Raw genomic sequence first — 21,639 nt, 5'->3', positions numbered from 1 at the left:
AAACCCCGGCATCGTCAATGTCACAATTTTTGCGTGATGGTCTAGAATAGCATGACATGGAGACAACCAATTCATACCCAAGATCACATTGAACTCAACCATACTAAGCAATAAGAGATCAACTCTAGTCTCCAATCCCCAAATAGTTACCACACACGACCGATACATATGGTCCACAATAATAGTATCGCCTACGGGAGTTAAAACATAAATATATGAGACTAAGGACTCACGGGGCATATTCAGATAACTAGCAAAATATGATAATGCATACGAATATGTGGAACCAGAGTCAAATAATATAGAACCTTCCATGTGGCACACTGAGACAATACATGTGATCACTGCATCGGAAGCAAAGACATCTGGCCTAGCAGGAATAACATAGAATCGGGCCTGACCGCCACCTGATCAACCTCCCCCTCTAGGATGACCTCTGGCTGCCTGAGCCCCACCCCGCACTGGCTGGGCCGGTGGCGTAGCAGCTAGTGCAGGAGTCATAGCTTGAATTCTCTCCTGAACTGGACCTCGCGAAAGACGGGGACAATATTTCCTCACATAACCCAACTCTCCACACTCATAGCAATCTCTCTCAAATAATGGTGGCTAGTTCTGAGACGGATCTCGAGAACCAGAATAACTACCAGAAGAACCTGGTACAGATGAATCCTGAACCGATGGTGCACGAGATGAACTCTGAGATGGAAGTGTACTAAGAGAATACTGACTCGGTCAAGCACTGTATGAACCATGGCTAGCTGATACGCCACGATGAGTTGGACGAGCCATCTTTGCGGGCCTATAAGGTGAACCTCTGTTGTGATAAGGTTGTCCCCCAGAAGGAACACCGCTGGAATTACCCGGACCACGAGACCTCTTGGCCTCCCTCTCCTCACGCTCCTAAGTACAGACCCTTTCTAGTCATCAAGCATTGTCCACCACCTCGTCGAATTTATCACCTGCTACATTTCCCAGATTTATAACAAAACAAAACTATGATTGAGGCTATTAATGAACCTCATGATCTTCTCCCTCTCAGTGGGAACCAACCAAACTGCATGACAGGCCAATTTTGAAATCCATGTCTCATACTAGGTCACAGACAGGTCCTCCTGACGTAAATACTCGAACTCCCTCCGCAGTTCCTCTCAGCGGGTTTGTGGCATAAACTTCTCCAGAAATAATGCGGGGAACTCATGCCATGAAAGTCGTGTTGCATCAACTGGCCTGCTCCTCTCATAAGTCTCCTACCATCTGAAGGCTGCTCCGGTCAGCTGAAAAGTAGTAAATGAGACCCCACTGGTCTCCGGCATACCCGTTGTATGAAGCATCCATTGGCATCTGTCCAAGAAATCCTGAGTATCATCTGACTCAGTTCCACTGAAAGTTAGAGGATGGAGTCTCCCAAACCTCTCTAATCTCTTCTACTCCTCGTTTGTAACGACCCGACCGATCGTTTTTGTTACACCCCATGTTTTCGTACGTATGAGTACGTCGTAAGTCAATTGATGTAAGCTCAGAAATGAAATCATCTTTGAAAAGTTTACAAAGTTAGTTAATCATGCTAACGTGGAGGTTACAAATATTTAAGATCATGAATACCAAGAACCAAGAGGGTTTGAATGCTTAGAAGCTAAACGAATTGAAGAAAATAAGTTTCGTTGAAAGTCGAGAAGTTGGGAATGTTATAACATGTACTTTTGGGATGAGACTAAGGTGCTTAACATTATAAGGAGATTATTTTACGAGTTATTTTAGTCATATGATAGTCATGTGTTGGAGAAGGATATCAAAAAAGTTGCATTCATAAATGTGTTGAAACTTAGGTCAAATGTAGATGAGATTTTCTCCCAATATACTTAGAATTAGGGGATGATCTACCTACCACATTTCAGATCTACGAGTATAGTTTCTAACTCATTAAACCGTTAATCGATACAACATTTAAGTAGAGATATATTCACGTTTTTGTGAGACCGCGCAAGCATCTCTCAATTGGACCCACTTAGGCGATGGACGACCCTTGAACATTTTAAAGGGCTTGGACAGCTTATTTTTTGTCATTTTCGACCAAGGACAGTTCCCAAACTCTATCAACACCTCTCTAACAGTTCTCAATGGTTCCAAGTCGAATCCAATGGTGTTTTACCTAAACCTAACCTCAAAGGTTAGCCTAAGTAAAGAAGAGAGTCTTTATGGTGTTGTGATGTGATTAAGGGTGCTTATAAGCTAAGGGAATCTTTGGTTCGAGTTTTCCAAATTATTTAAGGTATATATAATACCCTATTTCTTGGGATTAATCTTATCTATGCGTTGGTTAAGTTATTTGGATGAAGAATTATAAGATAGAACTTTAAGTTGTAAAGAAATTGTTGTCTCTTATTGGCCTACTTTAAACTTGTATATATGACTTCATATGGATGGAAATCGGGGGGAATAGCCTGATAATAATGTTCTTATTGTTTTTATGCTTGTCAATATTTTGAGTATGTTGATGATGTCGTAAATAGGAGAAGAAGCAACCACACATTACCTAGAAGTTGTTCGTGTCGTTATTTTATCTTGTGGGGCTGTTTGATGTTACTTTTATGATGGATATAAGGTTGGAATGTCATGTCAATATATATGTTTATATGCTGGACCTATTTTTGGTTTTGTAAGTACAGGGAAGATGGGAAAAAGAGTTGGGGTTTGGTTCCAATCCAAGCTTGCCGCTCGTCGTGTTAAATAACAGTTTTGTGTGCGACGTTTGTGCACTTATTGTTGTGTAGATTTATTGGTGTTGTTGGGATTTTGGTATATGATATTAGAGAAGTCCCTTCTTACAGGGGATATTCTACCCAAATTTACATAAATGAGATACTAGCTTAAGTTATGAACTTAGCCTTTACTCAGCACCGATTTTGAATCTCCTTATGCTATGGTAGACTGAGTTGAGTTGCTTGGAAGATATTAAGGACTCAACTAGGTTAAGGTATATTAAGGCTAAACCCTTCCTTCATTTTGGCATGATCCCATAACTTCATGTGTTTGGTAACGAGACATAAAGAGAAGTTCATATTCTTGAACTTGTGTACATTATCATAGTCTCATAAGTTATAGTATCCTTCCTTATAAAGACTTTATATTCAGTTAAGTATTGTCTTCTTCCAGTCAAGAGAGAAGAGTCTCTCTCTCTCTCTCTCTCTCTCTCTCATATATATATATATATATATATATATATATATATATATATATATATATATATATATATATATATATATATAGTATTATCACCACCATCGAGCTATAATCGGTGGGCAGGCCCCTATTGAGCAACCTCTGATCAGATGATAAGTTATATACCGAGCTAACTGTGGCCGAGCGCCTATAGCGAGCCCAGAATGGCCAAGATACCGAGCCTAGTATGGTTGAGCGCCTATGAGCGATCCAACTATAGCAGAGCAGTTATATGTACCGAGACTTATAGTGCGGGACATCTATTTTATTTACCATTTTGAGAGAGTTGAGTTAGTATCAACAGCTAAGCATATCTTCAGATCATTTTTGACTCCTAGTTACTTTCAGTTATTATATTATCAGTTTCGTTTCAGCTTTCAGTTATTTTGCTGTCTTACATACTCGGTATATTAATTCGTACTAACGTCCCTTTTATTGGGGATGCTGCATCTCATGCCTGCAGGACCTGATAGACAACTAGATAAACCTTCCCAGCAGACAGAGTCAAATATCAGCTTGGTTGGTAAGGACCTCATAGACAGCTGGATAGACCTTCCCAAGAGACAGAGTCAAAAATCAGCTTGGTTGGTAAGCTCCACTCACTCGGAGTTATCATGTCTAGACCTTGGAGTCCATTTTATATATACATGTTTGATGGGTACGTCGAGGCCCTGTCCCAACCATGGTACATTTTAGTTATCTCTAGAGGCTTGTAGATGAGTCCTGTATATTTTCTATATCAGTATATGTTCATGGCAGCCTCATCAGCCTACACAGTTATATATATATATATATATATATATATATATATATATATATATATATATATATATATATATATATATATATATATAGATTTGGAGTTAAAATAAAAAAATGATAAAATAAAATTATGGAGTAATAAGTAAGGGCATAATTGGAAAAGAAAATAAGAAACGATCCGACCGCACTTTCAAATATCAAAGTTTTATTTACTGGAGTAGTATTTCTTTTAATTTTTTGTTTTTGCTAAAAACTTTGTAGGCATGAATCAAAGTTTATTGAAAACATTATACAGCAAAGTCCTACAAGAGGTCAACCAGACACCTCTAGATGTTGCTTGGCACCCAGTTGAAATAGATTCTCGTGTCAAAGATATAGAGTTGTTATTGCAAAATGAATGTGTAGATGAAGTTCGCATGATTGGTATTCACGGAGTTGGTGGCATAGGGAAAACAACTCTGGCAAAAGCTATCTACAATCGAATGTTTCGACTCTTCGATGGTAATTGCTTCCTTTCCGATGTTAGATCAGAAGCTGAAGAATTTGGCCTTGTCAAGCTACAAGAGAAACTTCTTCAACAATTACTCAAAAATAAGGACATCAAAGTTGGCAGTATTGCTCAAGGCATCAATCTAATCAAAGCAAGACTCGAGTCAAAGAAGGTTCTAATTGTTCTTGATGACGTGGACCACAAAAACCAATTAGAATCATTAACAAGAGAAAGAAGTTGGTTGGGTTCGGGTGCTATTATCAGGTTTCTAGATGCAATTTGTTATCTTTATTCATTTTTTTCCCTTTGATATTATCATGTGAACTTAGTGAATGATGCTAGCCAGTTTTGAAAGGCTCTCATCTTAGCTTTTTGAGCAATTTTAAATTTGTTTAACATCCTCTAATGTGTAAGTTCATTTTTGTTGATACATGGTGTATTCTCTTTGTTTGTCCACCAATTTGTATAAAGCATTTTTCTCGCTTAATTTCTGGGACTTAACATGAGCTTAAGTTACTTTTCTTTTTACTGAGTTGCAGGGTTCCGAAAATGTAGAAGTACTGAAGGTAGATCCAGGGACATTAAAGGGAGTGAACTTGAGCACCAAAGCATTTGAGCAAATGAAGAATCTTAGGGTTCTTATAATGGATGAGTTACATATTAGTGGAGATTTTGGGCTGTTGTCCAAGAAGCTCAAATGGTTGTCTTGGCAAAACTGTCCTTTAAAATATATACCATCAAATTTTCCTGCTGAGAATCTTGTAGTTTTAGATATGAGCGGCAGTAATATGCAAGAATTTCGATTGAATTTGCAGGTTTGTTACTCAATTTTACAATTTCATGTGTACTGTTATTGCAACTGAGTGAAAGAAAATGTTAATTGAAACTATATTTGATTTACTTTTAGTGTTTTAGAAGTTTGAAGAAGCTGAATCTCTCTTATTGCGAGCAACTCAGAAGTCTTGAGACTTTGCTGCTTGGTGGTTGCACAAGTTTGACAGAGATCCATCCATCAATAGGAAATTTGGACAGACTAATTAAACTAGATATGTCTCGTTGCGAAAAACTTGGGGATCTTCCAAGCAGTATATGCCAGCTAATATCCCTTGAAGAATTGTTCATTCATCACTGCTCTTCTATAAAAACACTGCCAGATAACCTTGGAGATATGAAAAGTCTAACATTTCTTTATGCAGATGATACAGGTATAAAACAATTGCCTAGATCTGTTGAAATGCTAAGAAATCTTGTAACTTTGAGAGTGGGAGGTCAAGAGTTAGAGGCCAAAAGGAGTATTTCTGGAAGAGGTGTCCATCGGATACAATATTCCTTGCTAACTTTTGTAGCCGAATTGAGCCTTAGATATTGTAATTTGTCCGATGCTGATATTCCTAGGGATATTGGAATACTTGATGGACACAGATAACTGACATGTGTATATTACTTAAGTGAACTTTATTATGGCCAGATGATTAAAGGCGGGGAAAGGATAGAAGTGTGGTCTGACGACATTACAGTAAAGAAGATAGGGATCCATCTGTTATATTTAGACCAACATGATAAAGTTATATCTTTACCTGGAGATGTGGATCATTCTTATTCTTGAGTACCCAAAAAGAGTTTCAACAGGAGCAAAGTTCTGAGTCAAGATAACTTTCCTTTAGAGCTAATCAAATTGTTCTTCCTCTGTTTCTGTCTTTGCTAAAATTAAAACTAACGTCCGAAGGCGTTGCAAAGCTAACCCTGCAAAATTGTTCTCAACTACTAGCATATGATACTTTTTTATGTTTATGTCTATCCCAGAATATATGAACAAATACGGAGTTTTAGAGAGTAGCCAACTTCTTTGGGATGAACTTGTGACCTTGTCTGCTAAAATTTACAGTATTTGTTTTGGTTTATGTTTTTTTATTATAAAAAATTACATCTTATTAATGTCTTTTGTGTAGGAAGCATAACGAACAAAAGCGTCATTTCTACAAAGCTGTTTTCCTATGATTTACATAGTAAAGGTGCCAACGTTTTAGAGCTATATTTAGTATCAAATCCCGTTTTGTCCAATAATTAGAGGCAGATTCACAACTTGAAATTTATGGGTTTATATGACGACCTCAAGTTAATAGTACAATAATTGTTCATAGTCAAATATTTATAGATATTTAGAGTTTTAGTGGATTTCTTAAATGTAGGTTCGGATGAAAAGCAACCCGTAGCCAAGTTGGAGCCTCATTGTTTTTTTAAAAAAAATTAAAATTTTAATTTGGCTTCCATTGATCATTGATGTTCAAAATGTTATATACAATATGAGTTTGGCATCCCAAATTTGTTTGTCTGCCTTTTTGTAGGGGCGGATCCCGCCCTACAGTACTGGATTTATCTGAACTCATTACTTTTGTCACAGAGCATAAAATTATGTTTAAAAATTCACTAGAATTGTAATAAATAATAGATATGAATCGATAACTTCAAATATATTATGGGTTCAATGCTAAAACCTTAAAGATTGAACTCATGAAATTTAAATCTTGAATATACCTTTGCGTTTTTGCATGTAAATTCAACAAATGTTTAATGTTATTTTCCATATTGGTGACACCTTTTTTTTTAGATAAATAAAATCCACCTTGTTGGTGCTGTTAGGCCCAGAGGCAAATCTAGCCTTATTATTATATCGGGTTCAACTGAATCTATAACTTTCGACGTGGAATATAAATTTAATGGGTTCGTGTAATGTCTCTTAAGAAATGATATTACATGCAACTTTTCTTTCTCATAGCGAATAATCTTGTACAAGTTTTCTTATCCTTTAAAGATGTGTTATATCAACAGGGGCGGATCTACGTAGAGGAGAGATGGTGGTACGCTACACAATCGCTCAAGTTGAATTTCTTGTACCTTGAAGATGAGGGTATATGTAATTACAAAAAGAATAAAAAACGATTTATTTGTCAATTACCATAGAAAATAATTGGTCTTGTGCGGAGTTAAAATTTTGAGTAAGGATATTCAAAGTATAAAGAAGTAAATAGATGGAAAAACTTAAGAGAATTCAACATCTATTATATATACATACAAAAATAATTTTAACATTATATATACAATATAATTTCTGGCAAAATGAACCCCCTTGTGCCCCTTAGCTCCGCCCCTAAATGTGAATTCTACTTATATGGATGGTTGATTCACAAAAATGAATAGTTGATGAGATTACTTGGTAAAAAAAAACTCAGCCCTTTTACTGCTTAAAAAAGATGACATTTGGTGGATGTCACATTTTTTTTTTAATTTTTAAATTCCCTCACAAATTAGGAGGATTTATAGTGTTTTCAAACTTTTCCTCCAGCGTGACTCGAACCCAGGACCTAACGGTCGTGGGTACTCTGACTTAGAAAAAAATACTAGGAAAAGCTGTAGATGTGATAATTTTTTCATTTATATTAATCCATTGTATTAGCTTGGAATAATGCTGTTTAATTCAGCATTACATTTCTAAGGAGTAAAATAGTTCTTTTTCCAATCTTTTCTACAATGTAAGTACTCAACCGCCCCCATAAAAAGGAAAACAGAAAAGAAGAAAAACAGAAGCTTTTGCAGATGATGCTTAGACAAATGTTAAGTAGTGTAAAAGTTCTGAAAACAAGAAATGAACCAACAAGATAGGGAGCCATTTGTAATGAAAAGATGTAAAGATGAGGAAAGAGAGGAGGAAAGATGTAAAGATGAGGAAAGAGAGGAGGAAATTTAAAAGTACAAGTGCAAGCTAAAATTATTGAAGTGTTGTTTTAAGGTAGACAGGGGCGGCCCAAGAAGATTGGTGGCCTAAAGCCAATTTTTAATTTGAGGCCTTTTAGAAGGAAATTTTTTTTTATCATAATATCGATGATTCATTTCGATGTTCCTACACATAGAACAACACAATTTAGCGCAATTGTCGCACAATAATTCACTTAAACCAACAAAATATAGGGTGAGTAATGTGCTAAAAGTATAAAATTTTGGCCTAACATCAGTTGTTAATAGTTTCTTTTATAAATAATTTAGTCTCTCCTAAGATATTGTTGATCTTAGATAATAGAACCAAATTCATATAGATACCTCACTAATGATGTCACTCGTAAAATTTAAATAATGAAAAGTTTTATATTCGCGACAAGGATTTAGGGGGAGTGCTTCTCTTTCTCCATTTTTTGCTCAAACGGTTATATCACTACTAAATTAAAAGTTATCTTGACTTTTTATAAAATATTTTATTTTTTATTTTAACATACCCAATATATTTAGACCCTACCTCTAAAGATTGTTGTGAGATGTATTTGATCCAACTTACCTTAATTAAATATATTGGGTTCGAGTCCTGCGGTTAAAAAAATTCTGTTAAAACGTGTTCTCTCTTTTACTAGGCCTTACGCGATACGAATCTAGATTAGTCGGGGTCTCAATACAAATACGAGAAGAAAAACAAAAGAAAAATTTAGAAGCCTAAAGCCTTTGCTTTAGTGGCTTGACCCTTGGGCCGCCCCTGAGTACAGACATTTGTTTCACTAACAGAATACATTGGATATTCAGTAGCTAATGTAACAACATGGGATCAGAGTCACCAGACTTTATTCTTGATCAGATTTTAACCACTTTATGTCCAAATATCAGAAGTGCAGTCACCACCAGGATACCTCATTTCATGAGCCAAGGATGGACCATCAGGTTCTGCTCCAAAATCAACGAAAAATCTCGGGTTTATAGCAAGGCCACCTTTCTCAGTGTCAACATCGATTTGTAATATGTGACCTCCTTTCTCCAATAGCTCGGGGTAGAATTGGCGGTCCCATGTACTAAACAGTGAGTTTGTGGCGTACAAACGCTTTCCATCTAGACTCAACTGTATCATCTGAGGTCCCCCTCTCAATCGATGTCCCTGGAAGTAATGCAGAAGGTCGTTTATAGTGATTGTGCACATGAATCTAAAACAACAGTCGGGACAAAGGGGTAGATATAAACAATCTAAGTTAATAATATCAACCTTATTTGAGTTCCGCACCACAGATGAGACTTGAGAAGTAAACAAAATGCTAAAACTTGACTAAATGAATTCATATTTTCCAGATATAAGCAGTGAATTTGGAAGCAACATATCATTTTTTTTTTTTGAGCAAGGTGAAAACCTACAACTTGTCATTTCCTACAGCATTACTAAAATTATTGAGATGTTAATTTTCAATTAAGAAAAAGAAATTCAAAAAAAAAAAGAGATTGCTGTTGTGACTCGTTCACTATAAAAGCCAAGTTTTTCTCGGAACTGATTTTTATGTTATGTTATAGAGTAATATATATCCTCTATAAACAACACTTCACTATAGAATCAAAAAAATATCGAAACAAATGAGTTGTTATAGAAAGGGTTTGTACCTGGACTTCTGGGACATCCACTTGGTATGTTGAACCATCTTCAGCTTCAGCGAGTACAGAGTTTCCTTTTTGAAACACTCCTCCAACAAATACTTGGCTAGTCAACTTAGGATTGGCAGGATCTTCGATATTGTACTGTCTAATGTCACCATGTAGCCAGTTTGCTAGGTATAGAAAACGATCGTCAAGAGAGATCAGAAAGTCAGTAATAAGACCAGGCATTTCTGGAAGAATCCAGTTCTGCACCTTCACCGGTTTTACAGCGATTGCTATCTCATGACCCCACGAGCCATCTGGATTCTTGAAAAATCGCACCATGTTACTGGTCAAAGCACACCCCACATATCCAAATGCTTCAGATGGATTATGCAAGAACCTTACCTATAAATCAAAAGAGGAAAACGAATATATTAATGTATTCAGCAGGATAAATCATGGCGCGAAGTTACAAAGGGAGAACATGGGAGTTTGATTACCTCTAGCGGCAGGAGCCCTGTGTTGCCAAGATCCAATGTCTGTTTTAGTTCACCACCAGGCCATGTGTAGACATGCAAATGCCGACCATAAAGCCCATCAGTAACATGCTGGAGGTTGAAACCTTTTGTGAAAGCGGATGGAGCTCCCCAAGAGGAACTGATCATGGTGTTATGTCGAGGCTGGTACCAGAAGTCATAACCAAAGAGCGGACTATGCCCTGGTTTTTCCCATCTAAGATATAAGAAAAGCGTCAAAATCTGCTTTCGCTTAGGCATTGAGCATAGTCTACTTTCACTAAAACTACAGAACTTCAGATTTCCTTAATAAACCGTCAAGAGGACAGGAACTGAAAGTTAAGGACAAAATAGCATCGTTTCTGTTCCTCCTTAGATGTAGAGACTCTTGTAATTTTCTTGTTCTTAACTACTAGGTTGGTTTTTAAAGATAACCATCAGCGAGAGACCAAGGCGAGTGAATAAACAAAACCGATAGAGGTAATTCAGCTAGCAAGACAGTACAAACTATACAGTACCTTCCTTTCACGTTAAAGTCTGAATCAAGAAGAAGAAATCCGCTCCCCTCAGCGTTTCCATCTTTGTCTCCAAGATATGACACCAGTATCTCACCAGAAGCAAGACAGTGAGCGGTGTGAGGGAATGCTAATCCTGTCTTTTGGATCACATCATCTGGCTGAACAACTTTGTACAAACTGGGAGCCCTTGGATCCTTTTGCGTGTCGATTGCATAAATGCGTCCTGATCTGCAACAGTTAAATTTATCGAAAAGCTTGAATATCATATAAGTTGTTGCATATAGTCATCAAAATCAATGCTTTTTTTCTAATGAACATTATAGGCGAGTCGAAAAGCTAAATTTTCCCTGCCTTCACATTAATACTCACATGGAATAGAAGGATCAAACAAAGACTCACATTGGTGATGATATAACAACAGCTCAGTCCCAAACATTGACAAAAACAACTCACATTATTGATGATACAACAACAACAACTATGCCTCAGTCCCAAACATTGACAAAAACAACTCACATTGATGATACAAGAGGGTTATTATAAAAACATAGCACCATCCACAAGTTCAAATTTTATAATCACGGAAATTGTTTTGAGCTAAATTTCGCACAACTTGAGACCTTGGAACTGATGACTAAAGATCAATCACAAAACATAACAGCAGAGATATTGTTCTTACATAAGTGAAGGCAGGACGAGATATCGTCGAGCAGCTGAAGGATCACGATAACAAGAACTGCAAGAATTCCAACCAGAATGATGCAATTCATCACCCTCATAAGGCATAGACAGCCTATGGATTACTTTGGAATAAGATGGTGAATTAGGATCTACATCAACTGTAGCTAAGTAGTCAGGTTTTCCCCTTCCTGTTCCTGTAGAAATTAACCATGTAGAAATTAACCATATAATCAGAGGTGAATTAACGATTTAAACTTTATAGGTTCTAACATGTAACGTCTTTAACCTCTAGTAGTATAATTTAGTGGAGTGTGAAGACCACTTAATGATTTTTAAAAGAATATCACAATAACACTCGGTTTCCCTTTGGCCCACAAAAGACAGATTTTTTATAGCAATCATAATCTTACAATAAATTTCCAGAGCAAAGTTTATCTCTTCCCCTGTACCCACTCACCCCTCCCAACCTCCCCCCTCCAAAACCCCCAAAAGGGTATCAGAAAAACAAAGAAAGAACCATACTTTATCAGCAAAAGAAAAGATAAAGATTTCAATTTTCAACTAGTTTTACTTCAAAAATAAATCAAAGAAAGTGAAAACACCTCAAATTTATCCACTTTACAGAAAAGCATCCACCCCTCGAAGCAAAAAAAACTCATTTTTCATTAACTAATTTCATGAAAAGAATACAAAATTGCCTCTACGTCTGGCTTTGGACTAGTAGTAAGATTATAGTTTCTATGTATGGATTAGGCGCACGTCAAATTCCAAACTAAAATTGTTATTTGAGCGGAGAAGATTAAAGGAACAAGTTAATCATTATCTCGAGTTTCGAACCACGAGCCACTAGCCTTCGTAAATTTCTCGTTATCTGAAAAAACAAAATCCATTAAAAAAAGAGAAGCAAATATTTACCAGTATAAATACAGGTGACATAAATTAAAGGTTCTTTAGGACCAGCCATAGCTTCAAGTGGAGAAGCATAACCAGGTCCTTTTTTGCAACATCCATTAATCTCTACCGTGCCGTGCTGCACCACCTCCACATCCGTCGCCATTTTCTCGCCGGAAAAATTTGAATAATACAAAAATATTTAGATCAGAAAAAGACGACAAATAATGTGATAAAAAGCCTTTTGGCTTCTAACTACAAAGGTTATACATATATAGAGGGAAACCAAACACGTTGGAGTCTTAGGACTAGTTACTATGTTCACGGCTTTTATCATGCAGCGTTTTTGTCTGTATATAGACGAGATAATATTCTATATACATACTGAAATTGCCAGATTTTTATTTTCCAGTAAATTGTTTGCATGTTTGGTTGAAGAGTGAAAAACATTTTTAGACAAAAATATGGATAAATATATTAGCAATTTTTAATATTGTTTTGGTGAAATTTTATGGTATTAAGTGGGCGTTTGGACATAAAAATTATAAAATTCAGAAAAAAGTGAAAATTATTTTCAAGTGAAAATAGTATTTGAAATTAGAGTTGTGTTTGGATATGAACATTAATTTGAGTTGTTTTTGAATTTTTGTGAGTGATTTGAATGAAAATTTTGAAAAACTTTCTTTTGGAGTTTTTCTAATTTTCGAAAAATTCTAAAATGTATCGTCAAGTGAAAATTGAATATTTTATGTTCAAACACTAATTTCGAAAACAAGTGAAATTTTTTTTTAAAAAAGTAAAAAAGTTTTCAGGGCCAAACGGGCTCTTATGATATCTCTGCATGTTGATTAAGTAGGCGTTTGGACATAAGAATTGTATAATTCGAAAAAATGGTGAAAATATTTTTTGAGTGAAAATGGTATTTGAAATTTAGAGTTGTGTTTGGACATAAATTTAAGTTTGAGTTGTTTTTGAAGTTTTGTGAGTGAAAATTTTGAAAAAAAACTTTTTGCAGTTTTTTAAATTTTCGAAAATTTTCAAAATGTATCTTCAAGTGAAAATTGGAAATTTTATGAACAAACGCGGATTTCGAAAAAAAGTAAAAATTTTTTGGAAAAATCTTCCATCAAATTTTATGTCCAAATATAGTAGTAATTATTTCTCTTGAAATATAGTAATTTTTGTCAATCAAATATCAGAAAATAAACTTATTTTCTAAAAAAAAAAAAAATTCATCCTATCAATTATGAACCAAACACACCCTTAGGATGACATGCTTGTATATGGCATTTTCACTTTTTGAATGTTGTGACTGATACATGTCTAGGTGGAAGTGGAACGAATCAAATAGTATCGTGCTTATTTTTCTTTTCAAGTTTAGATGGATTTTCGAATTTATTCTAGGTTAATAAAAAATCAGAATTTTTGCTATCCTTAGATTTGTGTTGATTTCGGCGTGAATAATAGCGGAGCCAGAATTTTCAAAATACAGACATAAACAAATAAATATTTACACACAAAAATTAAAGGCATCTAACATATTATAAATACACATTAAAATTGACTAATCGACACGATATACTTCTTACAACAAAAATGTGTCAATTGATTCCCTCGAACAAGGGTAGCTTCGCCGTGTGAGTATGAGTAGACTTGTTGCAATGTGTTATTGAATTATAATTAAGCATTTATTGTTTTTATGTACTTTATTTAATTAGTGACGAAAACAGAATTTTTATCAAAGAAATTCACACACAAAAAAAGAGTAAACACACGAAGAAATTAAAGGGATTCAACAACTTATAGTGTCGTACTTATATAACTTTTAACCTAATATACACAATGTAATTTTTCAGTAAAAAGGGTCTGAAATGCCCTTCTGCCACCCTGGCTCCGCCTATGATACTTATATTAGGATACTAAATTGATAAATTAATTCTTGCACATCTTTTGCTTTTGAATATATACAACTTAATGTGTATTATGTAATTTTCATGTCTTAATTTATCTTTATTTTTTGTTTTTAAAGTAAAAATAATAAATCATGGGACACACTCTCTGTGCCTTGATGGGTAATCGTCATTATAGATGAATGTCCTACTCATTGCATTCGTACTTTCGTAGTTTAATACTATTGCATTAACATTACCAGCAAAGGAGGAGCCAGAATTTAAAGATTATCAGTTCGATATTCTAATCATTTTAAATTAGTGGTTCTATACTAATGACTTTTATATTTTTAATAAATTTTTTAAGATAAATACAGGGTTTGAACCAAAATTACTGGATTCAGCCGAATCTGTATGCGACATGCTAGCTCCTCCCCGACTACCAGATGTAACATCGAGATTTAGACAAATGGATTAACTCCACAATTAAATTAATATATAAAATCCTCTCCACTTAAATAATGAGCGGTATCCAACGAGGGAGGGTGGAGTTCGCATAGGTTAAGAGTATAAATTCTATGTACAACGTAGAAAAGATTAAACTCCATTTGATTACTTAAACGGCGTTTGCAGATAAATTTCTAAAGAAACATTAATTGATAGCCCTAAAGATATAAAAAGTAATTTTATATAACAAATTAAATGTATTAATAAAATAAAAATATTTATATTTTCCATCTATATAATTTAAATATTTTAATATTTAGGTTGAGATTTTCACATGATTTCCCTCTGGGTCCACGTGCTAGATAGTCATTATCCTGACAACTCAACCTCGTATCATATAATAAGGTAGTAGATCGAAAATGATATTTGACAAATTAAGAAGTGTTACGAATATATTATATTATAGATGTTCATTTAGTACTCCGTTGTAAATAAACTTTCTGAAGAAGTTTATCCATATGAGATTCCGCCATAAATATGTTTATCTATTTAGTACTCTATTGGAAATAAGCCTCCTGAAGAAACTTATCCTTTTGGTACTCCGTTATGGATAAATATTACCCATGATAGAAGATTATCTATATCTGGCACAACAGTTTAGAGCAGCAGCTTACAAGCAGCTTACACAGCAGTTTGTAGCAGTAGCTTACAAGCAGCTTACACAGCAGCTTGCAGTAGCAGCTTACACAACAGCTTCTTTTCTTCTATAAATAGAGGAGAATTCAGTTCATTATGTACATAAGTTTGAAGTTTGAATAATATATCAGTTTCTCTCTATACTTGTCTTTACTTTACAATCTTTATTTTATAACACGTTATCAGTACGAGACTCTGCCATCTCGAGCAAATACTTTGAAAGTATCAGAGGTACGAACTTTCTTTTTCTAAATAATCTCAAATCTTTCTAAACTTGAGTTTGTAGCCCTGGATATATCGGGCAAAAGCTACATGTCTTGGGTGCTTGATGCCGAAATTCATCTTGATACGATGGGTCTGGCAGACACCATCAAAGATAAAAATCAAGCATCAAACCAAGACCGTGCCAAAGCAATGATATTCCTACGCCATCACCTTGATGAGGGCCTGAAAATGAAATATCTTACTGTTAAAGATCCAGTCATACTGTGGAGTAATTTGAAAGATAGATATGACCACCTGAAGATGGTTGTTCTTCCACAGGCACGTTATGATTGGACTCATCTAAGGCTACAAGATTTTAAATCTATCAGTGAGTATAATTCTGCTATGTTCAGAATTATTTTCCAATTGAAACTATGTGGTGATAATATTACTGATCATGATATGTTGGAGAAAACTTTCACCACTTTTCATGCCTCGAATATGCTCCTGCAGCAGCAATATCGAGAGATGGGATTCAAAAAGTATTCTGAACTTATCTCACATCTTCTTGTAGCCGAGCAACATAATGGGCTATTAATGAAAAATCATGAAAGCCGACCTACTGGTTCTTGTCCATTCCCTGAAGTGAATGAGACGAACTTCCACCAAGCTAAACGTGGAAGAGGACGTGGCCCCAGTCGTGGTCATGGCCGTAGTCGGGGAGGAAACTCTAATCGTGGTAATAATAATGCACCAAAGAACCCTCCTCACCACCAGCAGTGGAAAAGGAAGGAACAAAAGCATGAAGCGGTGCAAGCAGCAAAGCCAGAAAATGCATGCTATAGATGTGGAGGAAAAGGGCACTGGTCACGTACATGCCGTACGCCAAAGCATCTAGTTGAGCTATATCAAGCTTCCCTGAAGAAGACAGAGAAAAATGCTGAAGCAAATTTTATTTCTGAAGATAATTTAGACTTCATACATTTGGATGTAGCTGATTACTTTGCACTCCCAGAAGGAGAAACAAGTCATGTGATCGGTAGTGAATCTGTAGAGATGTAAATATTTTAATTTCTGTTATTTGTAGTAGATAGTATAGTTATGTAATTGTTGTACATAAATAAAAGTTATAATGTTTACTATCATATTTATTTTGTTTATGTCATTTTGAAGAATATGGATAATCCTCAAATTATGTTTGGATCAAAGACCAATCATGAAGATATTTGTGTAGTTGATAGTGGAACAACTCATGCCATATTCAAAGATCAGAAATACTTTTCTTATTTGCATATGGAAAAAGCAAATGTTTCTACAATTTCTGGTAATATAAGTTTGATTGAAGGTTCCGGAAGAGCTATTGTATTTCTGTCTAAGGGAATAAAACTTATTATCGACAATGCATTGTACTCCTCCAAGTCCCGAAGAAACTTGTTGAGTTTTATAGATATCCGCCGAAATGGGTATCATATTGAGACAATAGATGAAATGAATGTGGAATATCTTTGTATTACAATGAATATTTCTGGCTAGAAATGCATTGTAGAAAAGTTACCAACTTTATCTTCTGGCTTATATTATTCAAAAATTAGTACAATTGAAGCACACTCTATCGTAAACCAGAAGTTTACTGATTCAAATACTTTTGTGCTTTGGTATGGCCGTTTGGGCCATCCTGGATCAATAATGATGAGACGAATTATTGAAAATTCGAGTGGGCATCCATTAAAGAACCTGAAGATTCTTACAAATAATGAATTCTCTTGTGATGCTTGTTATCAAGGCAAAATGATCACTAGACCATCACCAATGAAGGTTGGCATTGAGTCCCCTACCTTCTTAGAACGTATACATGGGGATATATGTGGACCTATTCACCCACCAAGTGGGCTATTTAGATATTTTATGGTCCTAATAGATGCATCTTCAAGATGGTCTCATGTGTGCCTATTATCATCTCGCAACCTGGCGTTTGCAAAGTTATTAGCCCAAATAATTCGATTAAGGGCACAATTCCCAGATTATCATATAAAGGCTATTCGCCTTGATAATGCTGGAGAATTCTCATCTCAAGCTTTTGATGATTACTATCTATCAGTTGGGATAAAAGTTGAACATCCGGTAGCTTATGTTCATACTCAAAATGGCCTTGCAGAGTCATTTATTAAACGACTGCAATTGATAGCAAGACCACTACTTATGAAAATAAAATTGCCCACTACTGTTTGGGGCCATGCTATCTTGCACGCAGCGTCACTTATCCATCTCAGACCAACACATTATAATAAATATTCTCCGTCACAATTAGTTTTTGGTCATGAACCAAATATTGCCCATCTACGAATTTTTGGATGTGCTGTATATGTGCCAGTAGCACCACCACAGCGCAGTAAGATGGGCCCCCAAAGAAGGTTAGGAGTATATATTGGGTTTGAATCACCCTCTATTATTCGCTATCTTGAACCATTGACGGGAGATTTATTTACTGCTCGATTTGCAGATTGTCGATTTGATGAAATAAATTTCCCACAATTAGGGGGAGAGAAAAAGGAAATCAAAAGAGAAATTGTGTGGAAAGTTTCATCATTATCTCACTTTGATCCACGTACCCCTATATGTAATCAGGAGATCCAGAAGATCATCCATTTACAGAATATAGCAAATCAAATGCCAGACGCATTTACTGATTTGAAAAGGATAACTAAGTCACATATCCCTGCAGAGAATGTGCCTATCCGAATTGATGTCCCAGCAGGACCATCTATTAGCATGAGAACTAGTGAACCTAAAGCACGCCTGAAGCGTGGTAGGCCTATGGGTTCTAAGGATCGAAATCCTAGAAAAAGAAAATTGACAAATGATCAAAATGATATTATGAAGGGATCTCCTGAAGAGACCCAAGATCTGATTAGTTATGAGATTCCTGAACAAATCAATAAACCTAAGACTCAAGTGAGCGAGGAACTTTTAATAAGTTTTACTGGTGATGGAATTAGTTTAAATCGATCTGAAATAGTGGTGGATAATATTTTTACATATAATGTTGCACTTAACATTATGCAAGATAGTGAGGATTTTGAACCCCGATCTATCGAAGAATGTCAATAAAGATCTTATTGGCCAAAATGGCAAGGGGCAATTCAATCAACGCACTTGCTAAAAGAGAGGTCTTTGGACCAGTAGTCCAAACACCTGCTGGTATAAAATCAGTTGGTCATAAATGGGTTTTTGTGCGAAAAAGGAATGAGCAAAATGAAGTTGAAAGATATAAGGCTCGCCTTGTCGCACAAGGATTCTCACAACGACCTGGAGTCGATTATGAAGAAACATATTCACCCATTATGGATGCCATAACATTTCGATATCTCATCAGTTTAGCCTTACGTGAAAGGCTTGAAATACATCTAATGGATGTGGTTACAGCTTATCTGTACGGGTTACTTGATAATGAAATTTACATGAAAATCCCTGAAGGATTTAAAATGCCTGAAGCATATTCAAAATCTCGAGAAATGTACTCAATCAGATTACAAAGATCTTTGTACGGTTTAAAGCAATCTGGGCGCATGTGGTATAATTGCCTCAGTGAATATTTGCTAAAAAAGGGTTACATAAATGATGTTATTTGTCCATATATTTTTATAAAGAAAATGGCTTCAGAATTTGTTATACTTGCTATTTATGTTGATGACATAAATCTTGTTGGAACTTTAGAAAAGCTCCAAAAGGCAATTGAATATCTTAAGAAAGAATTTGAGATGAAAGATCTTGGGAAGATAAAACTTTGTCTTGGTCTGCAAATTGAACATTTAGCAGACGGGATCTTTATCCATCAATCTGCCTATACAGAAAGGGTCTTAAAACGCTTTTACATGGACAAAGCGCACCCATTGAGTACACCAATGGTTGTTCGATCACTTGAAGTGAATAAGGACCCATTCCGACCTTCAGAAGAGGATGAGGAACTCCTGGGTCCTGAAACACCCTATCTCAGTGCAATTAGTGCACTTATATATCTTGCTAATGCTACAAGGCCTGACATAGCATTTTCTGTTAATTTACTAGCAAGATATAGCTCTTCTCCTATACAGAGACATTGGAATGGGATTAAGCATATATTGCGATATTTAAAGGGAACTCTTGATATGGGTTTATTTTATGCTAACAAAGATAGTGCAGATCTTGTTGGTTATGCAGATGCAGGTTATTTATCTGATCCCCATAAAGCTAGATATCAAACCGGGTACGTGTTTATATGTGGAGGTACTATCATATCATGGCGCTCCACAAAATAATCTATTGTTGCTACTTCTTCAAATCATGCTGAAATAATAGCTATTCATGAAGCAAGTAGGGAATGCGTATGGTTGAGATCAATAATTCATTTTATTCGAGAAAAATGTGGTTTGGAATGTGAGAAAAGACCCACAATTTTATACGAAGACAATGCTGCATGAATAGCCCAATTGAAGGGAGGATTTATAAAAGAAGATAGAACGAAGCACATTTCACCAAAATTATTCTACACACACGATCTTCAGAAAAATGGTGACATTGATGTGCAACAAATCCGTTCAAGTGACAATCTGGCAGATTTATTCACCAAATCTTTACCAACTTCAACTTTTGAGAAGATGGTATACAAGATTGGAATGCGGAGACTTAAATATTTGAAACAAGGTTTTCATCAGGGGGAGTAAAATACGCGATGTACTCTTTTTTCCTTATTAAGATTTTTTCCCACACGGTTTTCCTTATAAGATTTTTAATGAGGCAGTTAGCAATGCGTATTACTAAATATGTGTACTCTTTTTCCTTCACTAGGATTTTTTCCCACTGGGTTTTTTCTAGTAAGGTTTTAACGAGGCACATTATCTTTTAATGAACATCCAAGGGGGAGTGTTATGAATATATTATATTATGGATGTTCATTTAGTACTCCGTTGTAAATAAGCTTCCTGAAGAAGTTTATCCATATGAGACTCCGCCATAAATATGTTTATCTATTTAGTACTCTATTGGAAATAAGCCCCCTGAAGAAGCTTATCCTTTTGGTACTCTGTTATGGATAAATATTACCCATGATAGAAGATTATCTATATCTAGCACAACAGTTTAGATTACAAGCAGCTTACACAGCAGCTTACAAGCAGCTTACACAGCAGCTTGTAGCAGCAGCTTACACAGCAGCTTGTAGTAGCAGCCTACACAACAGCTTCCTTTCTTCTATAAATAGAGGAGAATTCAGTTTATTATGTACATAAGTTTGAAGTTTGAATAATATATCAGTTTCTCTCTATACTTGTCTTTACTTTACAGTCTTTATTTTATAACAAGAAGAAATATATGGTTATAAGGTTAGATATTTATTTGATTATCTCAAAGGTGTAGCTTTACGAGACATTTTCCTTTTATAGTATTTTCAAGAATATTAAACTATTTAGTTGAATATTTAAGTAGTGCTAACTACTCCCACTATTAGCCTATATTAAAATAAAAATATTTCTTAGATACATCTCTTGTATTTTTTAAAGGAATTATAACCGTCTTTTTAGCTTAATTCAAGATTTAAATTTATAGGATCATGTGTAAATTGAAAAAAGAGTTACAAAAAAATAAAGAAATGAATAAAATAAAATTAAGATGCATATGATGAGGCGGTGCGTGTAAAACATTGGCCACCACAAGATAAATTCTTCATTTTTAGGAGAGTAATAGACAAATACGGATCCAGGATTTGAAAGCGACGGGGTATAAGAGCGAACTGCTCAACCAGTGCCCTCCTCGGGCTTTTGATTTTAAGTTTGCAAGCAAAATATATGATCGTCTTTAATTATATATAAACTTATATATTAAAAAATATTTGCGGAAGTTAACAGGGTTCGATAATTTGTATTCCCGAAGCATAGGTTCGCCTCTGATAATGGGTAAATTTCACAAATGGTCAT

The 21,639-nt window shown here is 35.3% G+C and overlaps 2 protein-coding genes across 3 annotated transcripts; one reads left to right on the top strand and one right to left on the bottom strand.

Annotated features, from left to right (window-relative positions):
• The first annotated feature begins 4,318 nt into the window (after nt 1-4,318).
• On the top strand, nt 4,319-6,158 carry LOC104100234 (disease resistance protein RUN1-like). Of its 2 annotated transcripts, XM_070186074.1 has the most exons (3): nt 4,319-4,735; nt 5,011-5,286; nt 5,379-6,158. In XM_070186074.1, the coding sequence occupies exons 2-3, from the start codon at nt 5,092-5,094 to the stop codon at nt 5,895-5,897; spliced, it is 714 nt and encodes a 237-aa protein (XP_070042175.1). In that variant the 5' UTR covers nt 4,319-4,735; nt 5,011-5,091; the 3' UTR covers nt 5,898-6,158. The 2 variants fall into 2 exon arrangements, with proteins under 2 accessions (XP_070042175.1, XP_009605714.1); XM_009607419.4 differs by lacking the exon at nt 4,319-4,735 and having other exon boundaries at nt 4,950-5,286; nt 5,379-6,051.
• Nucleotides 6,159-8,941: 2,783 nt separating this feature from the next.
• On the bottom strand, nt 8,942-12,807 carry LOC104100233 (selenium-binding protein 1-like). The gene is made up of 6 exons (XM_009607416.4): nt 12,480-12,807; nt 11,563-11,758; nt 10,884-11,111; nt 10,351-10,582; nt 9,875-10,255; nt 8,942-9,383 (listed from the first exon to the last, which is right to left on the bottom strand). The coding sequence occupies exons 1-6, from the start codon at nt 12,619-12,621 to the stop codon at nt 9,102-9,104; spliced, it is 1,461 nt and encodes a 486-aa protein (XP_009605711.2). The 5' UTR covers nt 12,622-12,807; the 3' UTR covers nt 8,942-9,101.
• Nucleotides 12,808-21,639: the final 8,832 nt, after the last annotated feature.

Source organism: Nicotiana tomentosiformis, chromosome 9 (genome assembly GCF_000390325.3).
Source record: "Nicotiana tomentosiformis chromosome 9, ASM39032v3, whole genome shotgun sequence".
Classification (NCBI taxonomy): domain Eukaryota; kingdom Viridiplantae; phylum Streptophyta; class Magnoliopsida; order Solanales; family Solanaceae; genus Nicotiana; species Nicotiana tomentosiformis.
Note: the sequence above shows the minus strand (reverse complement) of the source record. Positions and strands in the feature narration are given on the sequence as shown.